Source organism: Apus apus, chromosome 7 (assembly GCF_020740795.1).
Source record: "Apus apus isolate bApuApu2 chromosome 7, bApuApu2.pri.cur, whole genome shotgun sequence".
Classification (NCBI taxonomy): Eukaryota; Metazoa; Chordata; class Aves; order Apodiformes; family Apodidae; genus Apus; species Apus apus.
Window position 1 is genome coordinate 2,653,364 of NC_067288.1, and position 14,721 is coordinate 2,668,084.

The 14,721-nt window shown below is 48.6% G+C and overlaps 1 protein-coding gene across 1 annotated transcript in view; it reads left to right on the forward strand.

Annotated features, from left to right (window-relative positions):
• The window catches only part of LAMC1 (laminin subunit gamma 1), a 68,862-nt gene extending 58,602 nt beyond the window's left edge, over nt 1-10,260 (forward strand). Inside the window, exons 18-28 of the mRNA XM_051624946.1 lie at nt 153-309; nt 2,584-2,789; nt 3,194-3,273; nt 3,647-3,784; nt 3,971-4,115; nt 4,704-4,853; nt 5,252-5,366; nt 5,730-5,929; nt 6,155-6,313; nt 6,806-6,905; nt 7,257-10,260. Coding sequence (XP_051480906.1) covers nt 153-309; nt 2,584-2,789; nt 3,194-3,273; nt 3,647-3,784; nt 3,971-4,115; nt 4,704-4,853; nt 5,252-5,366; nt 5,730-5,929; nt 6,155-6,313; nt 6,806-6,905; nt 7,257-7,513 — 1,707 coding nt within the window. The 3' untranslated portion in view covers nt 7,514-10,260. The remainder of the gene's footprint in view (nt 1-152; nt 310-2,583; nt 2,790-3,193; nt 3,274-3,646; nt 3,785-3,970; nt 4,116-4,703; nt 4,854-5,251; nt 5,367-5,729; nt 5,930-6,154; nt 6,314-6,805; nt 6,906-7,256) is intronic.
• Nucleotides 10,261-14,721: the final 4,461 nt, after the last annotated feature.

The window sequence follows — 14,721 nt, forward strand, 5'->3', positions numbered from 1 at the left end:
AAGGCCACAAGTGCCACGGTTGGTGCTGCTGGAGACCGTGGCGTGTGCCCCCTGCGGAGCGGCTTTTGCATCCTGGCTGATCCTTGCTGAAAGCAGAGAGGTTCAGGGGGCTGTGCTCTGCCTTGTAGCTGTGCTCTGTCCTTCTGGTGTAGGTGGCTGAGCAACGAGAGAGGCTGCAGGAGCTGGAAAATCTTATAGCAAATCTGGGAATGGGAGAAGACACTGTAACGGATCAAGCCTTTGAGGAGAGGCTGAAGCAGGCAGAAAGAGATGTCACGGAGTTGCTTCAGGAAGCACAGAACAGCAAAGGTGAGTTAACCTGATCAGGTATGTGAAAGGAGCTCTTTGCCTGATGTTCTGTTCCCTTTGGACACAGTGTGTTTTCTTTAGAGGACAGAGGGCACTGAGACACTGTATCTTGTGTGCATCTTGTTATCTAAGCAACGGTGTCTGTGCTTTCATCTTGCTCTTCTCCCAGCCATTCTGTTGCTTATGCAAAGTGAAGAGCTGCCTCTAGCTCTCCACAGGTGCAAAGTGTTCCCCGGGTGCAAAGGAGGTTATTACTTGTTAAAGAAATGGAAAACTTTCCAATATGCTTGTTTATCAATAATGTAAATTTGTTCTGACATCTTGGGATAAAGTAGTTCTTTTTGGGTTATTATCAGGATTCAGAATGAAGGCTTCAAAATCCTCCTGGCAAGCTTAATTATCCTACCAGAAAGGGTTTAATGTGCTCAGAAGTGCTGTTGCTGTGGCCTGTAGCTGTTTTTCCTGTTAAACTCTGCTTCAAATTGACCTTGTACTGTCACCTCTGTCATGGGGTGTCTGCAAACAGGACCTTAAGCCATGTGGCAGTGGTTTGACTTGGTGTCTTTTTCATGTCTAAGCTGAAGTGTGTTTTGGAGAAGAGCCACTTGAAGATGACTGTTGAGTTTCCAGTAAAAGATGTTCCCCTGTGAGTGGGTTCAGTGATTTCAGGCCCCTTTGGAAAAAATCTGTCCCCTTTGTGAGAAGCTGTGGAAAAGCTGACTCACATCTAATGCTTGTGTTTGCTTGGGAAGATTCCTGCCAGTGGGAATGATCACTGAAACTCTTCCCAGTTTTAGCTGAGGTAGCTTTATGCTGCGTGCTTGGTACCTGTGCCTGGATAGTAGTCCCACGTAGGGGGACAGGAGATGGGAGAAAAGTGAGGGAATGGATTGGGTTTTGTGGTGGTATTTTTCATCTTTCTTTCCACCTCTTAGAACCACAGAATCATTTAAGTTGGAAAAGACCTTCAGGATCATAAAGTCTGTCCATTAACCTAACACAGGGCCAAGCCTACCACTAACCCATGTCTACCAGCACCACATCTACATGGCTTTTAAATCCCTCCAGGGATGCTGACATGGCCACTGCCTGTTCAGGGCCCTGACAATCCTTTGGGTGAAGAACTTGTTCCTAATATCCAGTCTAAACCTCCCCTAGGCAATTTGAGGCTGTTTCCTCTTGCCCTATCACTTGTTACTGGGGAGAAGAGACTGACCCTGCCTCACCCACCCTGCTCCAACCAGGGAGTTGTAGAGAGCAAGGTCTCCCCTCAGCCTCCTTTTCTCCAGACTAAACACCTCCAGTTCCCTCAGCTGCTTCTCATAAGACTTGTGCTCCAGACCCTTCCCCAGGTCTGTTGCTCTTTAAGAGGCAAGTCAAATGCAGCAAAAACCACCCTTGCAAAGATCTGTGCACCCCTGTAGCTCTTATTTGTGTTTTTCCACATGGTACATAGTTTGTAGTAAGTTTTGTAATGTGTCAGATGTTCATGTTCAATACTTCAGATGTGCTGCAAGGTCAAGTCAACATATTTGGGAAAGGTTTTGATTTTGAAGGCCTGCAGGCTTCTACTGGTACTTAATCTCATAATAACATTCTCACATTTTCAGAATTACCCCTGGTCATGAGGCACGTGTCTGTGCTTTTATGGCTCCATTATTAAAGACATTGTTGTGGGGACTTACCTGGTGGTCCAAGAATTTGGGGAAGTTTGGGGGGCTCATAGGTGCTACTGATTGCAGAATGAAGGCTCTATCCTGCCAGCTTTTGTCATCTCTTTCGTTTGGAGGGCATTTTGGGGTGGGCTTGCTGTTTCACACATCTGTTAGCTGCTCTGTATGGAAACTGTCTGGCTTGAGAGGAGCCACTACTGGCCAAAGTGAGCAGTAGCAGAGCCCCACTGTTCCTCCCTCTCTGCTATCCTCTTGTAGTTAAACTAAAGAGCAATCACAGAGCAGTTGTTGAGGAGAAGCTGTGTTGTCCTTTTAAAGTCAATGATAGAGGTAGTACATAATTCTGAACATAAAATCCCCCTTCAGAGTCTGTTGCAACACCCAGCAGGATTGTCTTGTTAGTAGTTAATGACTTTTTCTCATGTTTGGTGCACGTTCTGATGATGGCTTTGATCTCAAGCTGACTGACTTATGAAGTAGCTTTGCTGGTCCCCTTTCAGTAGGGGATTAACCTACCAACATGATGCCTGCAGTGGTAAGCTGCTGCTCCATCTTCTTGCTGTAATCAGTTTTCCTTCCTCTTTTATTTTGTGTGTTTCAGACGTCGACCAGGGCCTCATGGATCGTCTCAAAGACATCAACAGCACCCTAGCAAGTCAGCTCAACAGGCTGAGGAACATCCAGGGCACGGTGCAGGAGACAGAGAACATGGCAGAGCGAGCCCGGGTGCGGGTGGAGGACACGGAGGACTTGATCAGCTTAGCTTCTGATATGCTTGAGAAGGCAAAGATGGCAGCTGACAATGTGGTGAGTGTGCTGCTGAGGTCCCACGTGGTGAGGAGAGGAGAGGGCCGTTATTTTCTGTGCCCTCTGCTGTGTTTCTCTGCTTGTTCTCTCTCTCATGTAGCAGATTTGCTATGGAAGTAGCTTCTCCCCTACCCAAGATCATGGGAGACAAAGATGATCACCAGTGTCAGGCATAGATTTTGTCTAGTTTCTGCTCAAAGAAACCAACGTAAAAACCCCTAAATAAACATCAACACCTTTGTTTTTTAAGAGATAACCAGTGGTGGAAGCTGTAGGGGCTAAAGGAAGTCAGAAGTAGGTTAGACACATCTCTAAGCATTTAGATCATGGCAATAAATATTTAAAGCAAAGATGAATAAAAGATGAAAAAAGAGCTTTAAGGATTTTTCTTTATTTTCTTCCAGTCCATTACACCTCCAGAGTCAACTGGGGACCCCAACAACATGACCCTGTTGGCAGAAGAGGCCCGTAAGCTGGCTGAAAGGTAGGCTGTGGCACAACGTGCTCCTCAGCTCACATCAGGGCCCTGCTCTTCCCTGCAAAGGGGAAGGAAAAGTGACTGTGCTCAATATAAAGCACATACTCTTTGCTGAGGAGATGGTGATGAGTGTGTGTCTGTGTGTCACTGGAGGCAAGGGCTGGAGATGTGAACGAGGGCCACCTACAGCCATAACAACTCATCTCCTGGACACTGCTCAGGGGATGCCTTGGTTGCAGAGATAGTCTCAAACAGTGTCTTTCATATGCAAATCTGGGTGAAGGAAGGGAAAGGAAGATATTAGAATCTGCAATTGAGGATAGAAACCCCTGGCTGGCAATTCTAATGGCATAATTTTTCTTCTTGTAATCTTGTCCAGACACAAAAAAGAAGCTGATGAGATTGTTCGCACGGCCAAGGCAGCAAATGAGACTTCCACAGAGGCATATCAGCTGCTGCTGAAGACCCTGGCTGGAGAAAACCAAACTGCAAATGACATTGATGAGCTTAACCTGAAGTGAGTCAGTAACAGCAAATTTTTTTTATTTCCTGGCTTTGTATGAGTGCTTAAAATTAAGACACCTTCTGTTGTTTGCTTTGGGGTTTATGGGAAGTGTCATACAATGTCTCAGCTCCTCTGCTCTCTTAATAAGATCTGTTTTATGAAAGAAATCAGCCTAACTGAATCCTTGGGTGTTTTTAGGTACAATCAAGCAAGGAACATTTCTCGAGACCTAGAGAAACAGGCCAACAAGGTGCTTGCAGAGGCAGAGGAAGCTGGAAACAAAGCTTTGCAGATCTATGCTAACCTCACCAGTCTGCCCACCGTGGATTCCACGGGGCTGGAGGTATGTGGGGGAAGCATCACGTGCAGCATTTTCTAAAGATCAGTCAGGACAAGTGTTGCAGCAGTGTGCTAGGTTGCTGACACCCCTTGCACGTGCTTTGCTCATTGTTCTCTGTGTAAGGACAGACTTGTGGAATTTTTGTTCATCTGGGTATAGTCCAGACTTACATGTCCCAGCTTTTATGTCGGAGTCTTGCATGCAGGAAACTACATACGTAAACCCCCACCATCCCCAGGATCTGAATGACAAAAAACTGAGCGAAATGTTGTTTGCCAGACATCTTGGCTTGAAGGGGGAAGTGCAGAAATGTCAGTTCCCTGCAGAGCTGCTCCATCTCCTCTGCTCCCTCTACTGCAGTAGAGTTTCTTGCACGCAAAACCGCTTCCAGCCTCTGTCCTTCGTTGCACTGACCCTCGTTGGTATCCAGAGCTTTGCAGACAAAGCTACAACTGCAGTTGTAGTAAGAGACAGGAACCCATCGTAGCTTCTACCTCTTTGACTGTTAGAAACTATACTGTGTGTTTTGCTAGCTGTCAGAAATTCTTTAACTTTGAGGAATCTGCCTTTGTTTCTGATTGCCACCTGCAGAATGAAGCCAACAAGATCAAGAAGGAAGCAGAGGAGTTAGATCAGCTAATTGCCAGGAAGCTGAAAGATTATGAGGACTTGAGAGAAGACATGAAAGGAAAGGAACTAGAAGTAAAGAACCTCTTGGAGAAAGGGAAGACAGAGCAGCAGGTCAGTTCTGTTCTGTGCAGAGTTTTGTTCCCTAGAAAACAAAAACCCCCAAGTAAGTGGCCAGATAAAGATTTGGTCTTTTTCAGTCTTATCTTAATGCTTCTTGTTACTTACAAAATACTGCAGAGTGTTCCTGGACAGAAGATGAAAAAAGCTGGTAAAAGCAATGGCACTGAGACTGTATGGGAGAATAGGGGATGTTTGCCAGGTGTCATCTTTGTATTCAAGAACAGTGTTCCAGCAGTACCTGAATTCTCCTGGTTTCAGAGGAAGCCACTGAGGGATGAACTCTATTTTGCATGGTGCTGGTGTTTGAGGATGGGTGATGCTTTTTGCTACACCTGGATGGTTGTCCTTCAAAAGGTGGGACACTGTTGATGCATGTCATGTCTCCTCAGACTGCAGACCAGCTCTTGGCTCGAGCAGATGCAGCGAAAGCCCTGGCTGAAGAAGCTGCTCGGAAGGGCAATGGCACACTCCAGGAGGCTAACACCATCCTCAGCAACCTGAAAGGTAAAGAGGAAGCACTTGCAGTGAATCCTTTGGTTCCTGTGAGACAAGTCACTTGGCAGCAGGGTACCTTAGTGAAACAGGCCGTGCTGTTGCCCAAGTGTTGGGTGTGTTCTTTTGGCTTTATTTTCTTGAAAGAAAAAAAAAACAGAAACGTTTTCAGTGACTAGAAATCTGCATTTTGTTTAAGTTTCTTGTTTGGTGTCAGGAGACACTGGGAGAGCTGCAAGCACCCCCCCCCCCCCCACGCCCCGCTGTGCGCTTCCTGCGTCTCGTGCTGGGATGGCAGAGCCTGGGCGGCTTGGTCACAGGAGCATCCCCGGGCTCTTCTGGGCCAAAGGGATCAGGGTCTCTCTTGCCCTTTAGACTTTGACAAGCGGGTGAACGACAACAAGACGGCGGCGGAGGAGGCGCTGAAGAAGATTCCTGCCATCAGCCAGACCATTGCTGAAGCCAACGACAAGACGCGGCAGGCGGAGCTGGCGCTCGGCACCGCTGCTGCCGATGCCCGTGAAGCCAAGGCTAAAGCAGATGATGCTGAGAAAATTGCCAGTTCTGTCCAGAAGGTGAGTCCTGCGTGGTTCTGAAGCCACCCCCCCATGAGATGGGTGTGTGGCTGCTTCAGCTCCTCTGCTCCAGTATTTCCTGGTGGGCTCTGCGTGCTTTCTGCTGTATTTCCCACCCAGGGAATGCAGCGTGTGGGATGATAGGAAATGGCTGTGTTTTGATGAAAAGGACTGAAGGAAGTTCTGCACCTTCATCACTGTTTTTCCACCCTGTGCTGGCTGCAGAGTGCTGCTGCTACCAAAACTGAAGCTGACAAGACTTTTGCTGACGTGACGGGGCTGGCCAGGGAAGTCGATGACATGATGAAGCAACTACAGGATGCGGAGAAGGAGCTGAAGCGGAAGCAGGATGATGCTGAGCAGGACATGATGATGGCAGGCATGGTAAGTAATGCTGGCAGCAATGGCAAGAAGCTGCCTTCTCACTGCTGTCCTGGTGATGCTGCAGCTGCTTCTGTGCCAAGACAGCACTGGCTCCAGCCAGTGTTCAGTCTGTCTTCCAGGTTTTATGTGGGACTGAAAACATGAGACAAGCAAAGGGGCTCCTCTCTTGGCAGTAGCATAGGTTCCCTGCTGGGTTTTGAGAGCTAGTTTTCTTAATGCAACACTTTTGTAACTGAAACCTGAGGGTAGCCCTGTTGACTCTGTTCTGACTTCTGCAAAATCCTGCACAATTATCAGGGATCCCCATCCTGAAGTAATCAGAAAACTGGTTATTGGAAGGTTGTCAGTCTTTGCCAGCACTGTGATGAAGATCTCAGTGCAGGGGCCTTATCCTGGAGAGAGGAGCCAAGGATGTGTGTGACTAAAAGCTTGGATAGATGGGTTTTGTAATCCCTACAGCCTGTTTGTGCTCTCATTTTTTAAACCCTGCAGGCCTCACAGGCTGCCCAGGAGGCAGAAGACAATGCAAGAAAAGCAAAGAACTCTGTGAATAGCTTGCTTGCTGTCATCAATGACCTGCTGGATCAATTAGGTAAGGCTGTCCTAAACATGCCTTATGCTTTTGAATGTTTTCCTTTGTCAGTGCTAGCAGCTGGCGTGGGGTGCTGGCTTTCCTACCATCAAATGGGTCCCTTCACTTTTAGAAATGGGGTTTCTGCAAGGTGTTGGTTTGTATTTTTCTCCTGGAGTGGCCTCAGAACTCGTTGTGCAGTGTTTGGTGCTGCTCTTCTGTGAGCTGAGGACCAGTGCTGAGGCAGGGCAGGTTGGTCCTGTTTGAAGTGTTGTTTCCAATGCAGAGATGGTAGAGATCTCAGCTGTGTAAGCACCCAGTGCATCAAAAAGGGTTTTCTTAAATTACTACTGTTTGGTTCTGCCTTCTCAGGACAACTGGAGACAGTGGACTTGAACAAGCTGAATGAGATTGAGGGAACCCTGAACAGTGCCAAAGACCAGATGAAAGATAGTGACCTGGACCAGAAAGTGTCTTTCCTCGAGAGAGAAGCCAGGAAGCAAGACGATGCGATACAGGCCTACAACAGGGACATTGAAGAGATCCTGAAGGACATTAGCAACCTGGAAGACATCAAGAAGACCTTGCCATCTGGCTGTTTTAACACCCCGTCCATTGAGAAACCCTAAGGGTGTGCTGGGGGCGGGGGTATTCCCCCAGTGAGTGCTGGAGCAGTGGTTTGGCTATGGAGTGCCTTAACACACATTACCTTCTTCAGATCCCCACCTCTTTGCTGCTCACAGCCACTGTTTTCTTTCCAAATCAGGATAAGTTGAAAGTTTTTTGGTTTTGTTTTTTTTGTTTTGTTTTTTTTTATAAGAGAAGCAAATTAAATCTCCATCTTTGGGCATCAAAGGGTTTTTTTTAATATAAATTGTCTTCCTGAGCACTCTGCCTTTGCCCTTTCTCAGACACAGTTTCCCTTTGAGTAGCACAAGGATGGGAGATGCTCTGGACTCTTTGTACTGTGGATCAGAAATAACCATGTGAGCTGTGTACAGCAAGGCAAAACTAACCCTACCTTCTCTCCTCTCTTCTCCCCTTGACTGTAAAATCCTCTGTCCCAGAGCTCTCTGTCCCTATGAAGGAAGGGGATGGCTACCAAAGTATTACTGTAATGGCCAGTATAGCTGCACTCATTCAGACCCCTCTTCCCGACTTCTAACCCTGTGAATTTCTTGGTTGTGTTTTTTTTTTTTAATCATCAACTAGTGGCCAATTGGCAGCAGTGGTAGCCTTTGACACAGTACCCGAAGCCTCTTTCTGAAATGCTTTCTGTGGTGATGCATCTGAGAAAAAGGCAGGCTCTGAGAGGAGCTCTTTGGGAAGAGGAGACACTGGTGGAGTGGTAGGTCTTTTCCTGAAGGAGCATTAGGTCTTGCCAGCTCTGCTCCTGGCCTGCAGGGAAGCTTTGGGTCTGGTCTGTAAGCAGCTTCCTTGCCAGATAGTTCAGACTGTGAAGTGTGGAAGCCATGAGCTGTGTTCCCATCTGCCAGAGGATCTATTTTTTTATTTTTTTGGCTACAAAAGTCTGATTGACAGATCAGTTCCAGCAGGAAGTCTTGCTGACGAGGAGAGCCACCACCATCCAGAGAGCTCTGACAGTTGCACTGACCTTCATCCTGAATGTCTGTGGGTGGGGAAGGAAGAGGTGGAAATGCAAAGGTGTTTCTCCCCATCTTTTTCCTGAAGAAGGACAGTGGCATTTTTATATCTCCCAGCACTGCTCTCGCCTCTTGCCTGTTCTTGACCTGTCTGCTGCTCTCCCCAGAGCCACTGCAGGGACATCAGGCCAGGCTGGGGTGGCACTTCTGCCTTTCCCACCGTGCCCAGCTCCCTCTCCAGGTAGTGCCTCCCAGCTGCCTCTTCCTGGTGCTGGGGGGGAGCAGCAGGGAGCCCCTTGCTCCTCCTCCAGCCCCTCCCTGAGACGAGAGCATCCTCTGTGGCTTCCTCCTTGCCTCCAGCCTGGCACCCCCCCCTCCAGATCCAATATATATCTATCCTTAAACACTATGCAACTTCCTATGTTTGCGTAGCGGGGAAGAAATTATTATCTGACACACACTGGTGCTATTAATTATTTCAAATTTATATTTTTTGTGTGAATGTGATTATTTTTTTCCGTGTTTTTTTTTGTTTGTTTGTTGGTTTGTTGTTTGTTTTTTTTTTTTAATCAAGATTATAGTGTGAGGAAGTCTCTTTGTGTGTGTGTATGTGTGTGTAAATATACTCAGCCATGTTTCCAGAGTGGCACAGCCTGGCCTCCTCCTCGTGCTCTCCCCTGTAGCTCACGGGGTGCACACACCCTGGATCACTTCTCCTCATTATTCCCACAGACCTCAGTATTTCTCCTAGTTGGGTTCTTGCTTTCTTTCCTCTCCCCTGTTGTCAGCACCCCGATGGGCATCAGCAACAGCCACTTTGCCCGTTGGGTGGGTGCTCTCTAGCCCTCCCTCCAAAGCCAGCCTGGATAGGGGGGTGTCACCAGCACCCCGTCTTGTGCCCCTTCTCCTGGTGCCAGGAGGGGCTGTGGCTTTGCAGCTGGGCTGTGAGGAGCTGTAGCACTGGTGGGAGATCAAACCCAGCCTTGAGGTGGTGGGAGAGCTGGCTCTGGGGACATCTTGATACCACTGTGCAAGGTGGGAGGCTTGGTGCACCCCCGGGCACGGCGCTGCTGGGCAGGGGGTGTTCTCAGCATCCCCACACCACTCCTGCACCCCCTTCTCTGAGAGATTCTTGCCATTTACCAGCTTGGAATCTCCCCCTGCTTGCAAACATCCCTGAGACCTAGAGGAGAGCTTACCTGTGCTCACCCCCACGCCTGGGATGTTGAGGTGGGTGTCCTGGCTGGCTGCTCTCTCTGGCTGTAACCACATCACCTCTGCCAAGGCTGTGAGAAGAGCAGATGCCAAGATGCACATCTGCCCTGGCTGACCTCAGGCCTAAGGTTTCCTGCTTCCTTGTTTGTTTTTTTTTTTTCCCCCCTTTCCTTAAGCTGTTTTTAACAGAATTTTATTTTTAAATAAAGAAAAACAAACTTTATAAGCGATCTCTTAATCACTACTGCATTACAGCCATTATTCAGTGTATAAGTCCAGTTATTTCTTTATGTAATGTGATGATGCAGCAGCTGCTGGTTGGTGAGTGCTGGGTGTCACGGGCAGTGCGTGGCAGCCCCCTCCTCACCCTGTTCCTGACTGTGGCCCCCTCAGTACGTGCCTTCACTCCAGCTTCTTTTTTGGTTGTTTTTTTTTTTGCCTTAATCTGTGGTCTTGCTGTCTGGGGCGGTGAACAAAAAAATGCAACACTTGCAGTTTTTAATGTATAAAACAGTATTTCTTATTTATAATAAAGTCTGAATATTTGTAACCCCTTACATACCTCGGCCTTCTTTTGTGTTGGTGGGGATTGTGGCTCAATCGTGAGATTTGCCTTTTTGCTTAATTTATCAGGTGGGGTGGGGGAAAGAGCAGAGTAATTTGGAAATTCACACGGTGGGCCTCAGATGACCATAGGGGGGTGATGGTTAATCCCTGGGTCCACTGCTCTGTTGCCGTGGCTGTGATTAATTTTACACTGCTGGTTTATTATTCCATAAGAGAATTGCTGGTGGTGCTGATGCTATTGGAGCTGCACTGTCCTCCTGGAAAGCCTGGGAGGGTTGGGGCTGTTTCTTTCCAATGTAAGGGTAGAATCCTTTTTTCATTCAGCTGAGCACACAGAAAAGGATGGGGCTCCTTGGAAGGAAAACAAAACCCCTAAATAATGAGGCTGAAATTTCTCTGCCGGGAACTGCTGTAAATCTGGGTGCTCTGCATTGTTCCAGGGGTCCTGTCTGCCAGAGCCCAGGATAAGTTTTGTTCCTGATTTAAGCAAGTTCTCAATACCAGGCCAGGTTGCTGTGATAACAGACTGGGCAGCTCTGCAGTCACACTCATCTTGCAGCTGCAGGCTGGGTTCCTTTTCTTTCCTCAGTGGAGGAAAACGCACGTGTCTCGTTAACTTGCACCAGAGCTGATCTCTTCTCAATTGGTAAGTTGGTTGTCTTGATTATTTCGGTTTGCCTTGCTTCAGCTTTTTGTTCTTCAGCTATAATTGCCACTAATGCACTTGTTTTCTAAAATACATCCCTTTTTGTGGCCAGCAATGTTGTTGAGCTGATCCTGGCTGGTAAAACCAGATGTTTCAGCTGTAGGTAACAGCTGGGGAGCAAAGAATTGGGTGGTGGGATGGTGCTGACCTTGCATGGGCTGTAGCTTGACATAGAGCCTCTTACCATTTTAGGACTTAAAAATTCAGCTTAGGAAGTGAGTCTGTGCTCTTGATTTTGTCTTCAGGTCCTACAGCAGCAGTGCTTGTCCTGTGGGGCCTGGGCAAACCCCCACATTTAAGTTTCACATGTACAATGCTGGTCTGAAACAAGTTTTTTGAGGGCAATGTACTACCATCTGTGGCAGGGAGGAGCAGACACAGGGAGCACAAGAACTGCTGCTCCCAGCTCCCTGAAGTGTTTTGTTAACATTTTGAAGTCCAGGTAGAAACACCTTCCTGATGTTCTCTGCTCAGCATGGGCTGAGCGTGACCTCAAGGTGGAAGAGCTGAGCTTGAACTCGGGAGGGAAGAGGAGGGAGCTACTGAGAAGTGACTGAGCCACACTCTGGCTTTTTCATCTCCTCTGATTTCCAGTGGCTTTTCTTGCTTTCCAAATTGCAGCTCCAGTCTTTGTAGCTGGGTAAAAATCCTTGGGGTGCTTCTCTCAGCAAAGCGGGAGAGAACAGCTTGAGGAGGGACCTTGGAGATTCATGGAGGTTGGGGGCTTCTTGGGCTGCTCTGTGGAGGCTGAAAATCAGAGGACCTGACCTGGTGGAGCTGCTCAGCCATAGTATGTATTGGGTTGGAAGGGATCTCTAAAGGTTGTCTAGTCCAACCCCCCACAATAAGCAGAGACATCTCCAAATAGACCAGGTTGCTCAGAGCCCCATCCAGCCTGACCTTGAATGTGTCCAGGGATGGGGCCTCCACCACCTCTCTAGCAAGGATCTCTTTGCTTGCCCAGAGAGACTGTGGCTGCCCCATCCCTGGAAGTGTTCAAGGCCGGACTGGATGGGACTCAAAGCAACCTGGTCTACTGGAAGGTGTCCCTGGCCATGGCAGGGGGTTGAAATGAAATGATCTTTAAGGCCCCTTCCAACCCAAACCAGTCTGTGGTTCTGGGGAGGATAAGATGGTAAAAAGTGCTGGGAGTAACCCTGCTCTGGTGGGCATGGAGGCAGAGAGAGGAGCAGGGTGGGTCAGCACTGCCTGCTTCCCTCATCTCTGGCTGGCTGGCACAGGCAGGGCAGAGGCAAGGCCAGACATGACAGCACTTCCTTGCTGTGCCACCGCTGCCTGGTCCTGCCCTGCTTGCTCACTGCCATGATTATCTCTGCTGCTCCTGGTGGCCCTGGCTGACAGGAGCCATTTCATTCCTTGGATTATTTAGGCAACTCAGCGTGCTGGCCCAAAGCCTGCTGTGAGAAGCCCAGGGCACCCACCTGGCAGATGAGAGACTGAAGTCCAGGTTTTACTGCTGTTCTGGCAGGATCCCTGATTTTCCACATTGAGGAACTCCCAGCTGGCAGGATAAAGGTCTGCTGCTGGGCTGGAGGAGAAAATCCTCAGGCTCAAAGAGACTGGTGGTGACTGGGTGCATGCTTGTGGTGGCAAGGACAGTGGGCAAGCAAACAAAATAGCTTGAGATAAGCCACTTCTGGACAAACTCTGCAGGAGAAGTGAGGCCACCACAGTAGCAGCCAAGGACTGGAGATGCAGGAGGACATTGCAGCTCAGAAGGTCCCTTGCAGAAAGAGGCACAGGGGTGCCAAGGATGAGGCTGGGCTGCAAGGAACATGTACAGCATCTTGGTGTTGTTTTTCTATCATGAGCCACCAGAATGGGTTTATTCCCTTGGCTGCATCAAAAAACTATTGCTTGGGGGCTTTCATGCATCCATCACTTGCCAACAACAACTATTAACAAAATCTGGATGATGACGTGGATTCAGGCTGTCTTAGGAGTGGTTAATTCTGCTCTGGCTGTGTCCTCAAGGATGGATAAACCTCCAGCTGCTGTGGTGGTCTGCCTGCAGCAGCAGTTTTCTTAGGCCCGTTATGAAGAATGAGGGTAGGACATCTTCAGAAGGACTCTTCTTACACTGCAGATGAGAAGACCCAGGTTCTCCAGTGAAGAAATGCAGATTTGCTGCAGTGTCTGAGGAGCACTGCTGCTCTCTCTGCCTCCCATCACTTCAATCCTGCTCGCTCTTAAAGGTAACGTTTCTGTGAGCTGTAGATATGAGACCTTTTCTAAATGGTGCTGCTGTAGCAACAGGCACCACTTGCTTGTGGAGGGTGGTGGGCATCAGTGAGGGTGGTGGCATCAGTTTGTTCCAGATCTGGTGTGTTTAGAAAATCAAGGCCCCAGGAAGTATATTTCTGGCAGTCTCAGGGCATGCATTCCTGTGGTTGTCAGAGGTGATCTCAAAGGATGGTGGAGGCTGATGAGGTAAGAGAGTAAATATGCAGAGATGACTGGGGAACGAGCTGTCAGTGCCTTGTTTGCAGAAGTGAAGTAAGAGGTGGAGTGACCATGGTGAGACAGAATGGGTAACACGGAGGAGCCAGAGAAGGGAGAAGCTTCCTGATGGTGAGGGTTGGTCTTCCAAGAGAGAAATCAGCCAAGGACTCAGGCTGGGAACCAAGGGAACTGCTGTACTGCCAGCCCTGCTGGAGGAGATGTGTTTCCAAAGCAGAGGGGTGTCAGCAGGGAGGAAGGACCCAGCAGAGATGGTTGGGGCAAGTGATGAACTTCAGAGCAGAAGGCATTAAGTGTGTTTCATTAGAGGAATAAGCAGATTCCTAAGAACTGCCATATTGGTGGGAACACTGAAAGTGGTTTTGTCTTGCTTAAAAAACCCACAACCCCCCCCACAAAAAAACTCTGCAAGCCTCAAACAGATTAGACAACCTTGGGTGCCAAAACCCCACATGCCACCAGTACATTCGTGAAGCTGGGTTCCTTGTTGTGAACAGCATTAAGCTCCAGCATGTGAAATGAAGAGGAAACAGCTTGTTTAGAAAAGAGTTGACTCAATCACCAGAGACAGGTAAGCTGGGCAAAGGAAGGTGAAAAGACAGTGGTGACTTCAGGCTGGTAACGCCCATGAGATCACCAGGAGCTGCAGAGGAAAGCCCTGTGAGTCAGCTCCAGGTGCAGAAGCACCTGGAGGCTGCTGGGCAGGTTAAGAGGTTTGGGTGGTCTCCTAAATGTTACTGACCTGGGGTCTGCCAGCTCTGAGACAAGCAGTGCATCACCTCTGCTGTTTGTTGGGCTGAGTTTTCAACCCTAGTGCAGAGGATGACCTGAAAGGCAACTTGTGTCTTAGAGGGGGGGCAAATTTGCTAGGTGTTCTCATTCCACCTAAAGGTGTTCATGGACTACTTGAGGTCACTTGTGACAGTAGGTGTCCCCAGGCAGTGAGCAGGGGGAGATGCTGTGGTGCAGCACAAGATCAGTCTTTCCTTGTGATCCTCTGGTTGGCTGCTTTTCCAGATCAGCTGGGTGTGCTGGCATCTCGCTTATCCTGACACATGCAGGACTAGGAGTATCCCAGCCTCTAGGTTTCTCTCTTTCCTTGCAGAAATGGTCACATTCTCCAGAGCAAAGGCAAGGAGCATGATGGAATTTGCCTTCATGGCTTGTGTGGCTTGTTGGCTACCCTTGAGACCAAAATGCTGATGGACCTGGGGCTGCAGAGCCTGGGATCCTCATCCTTACTCCATCAGTGATCTCCAGGAAG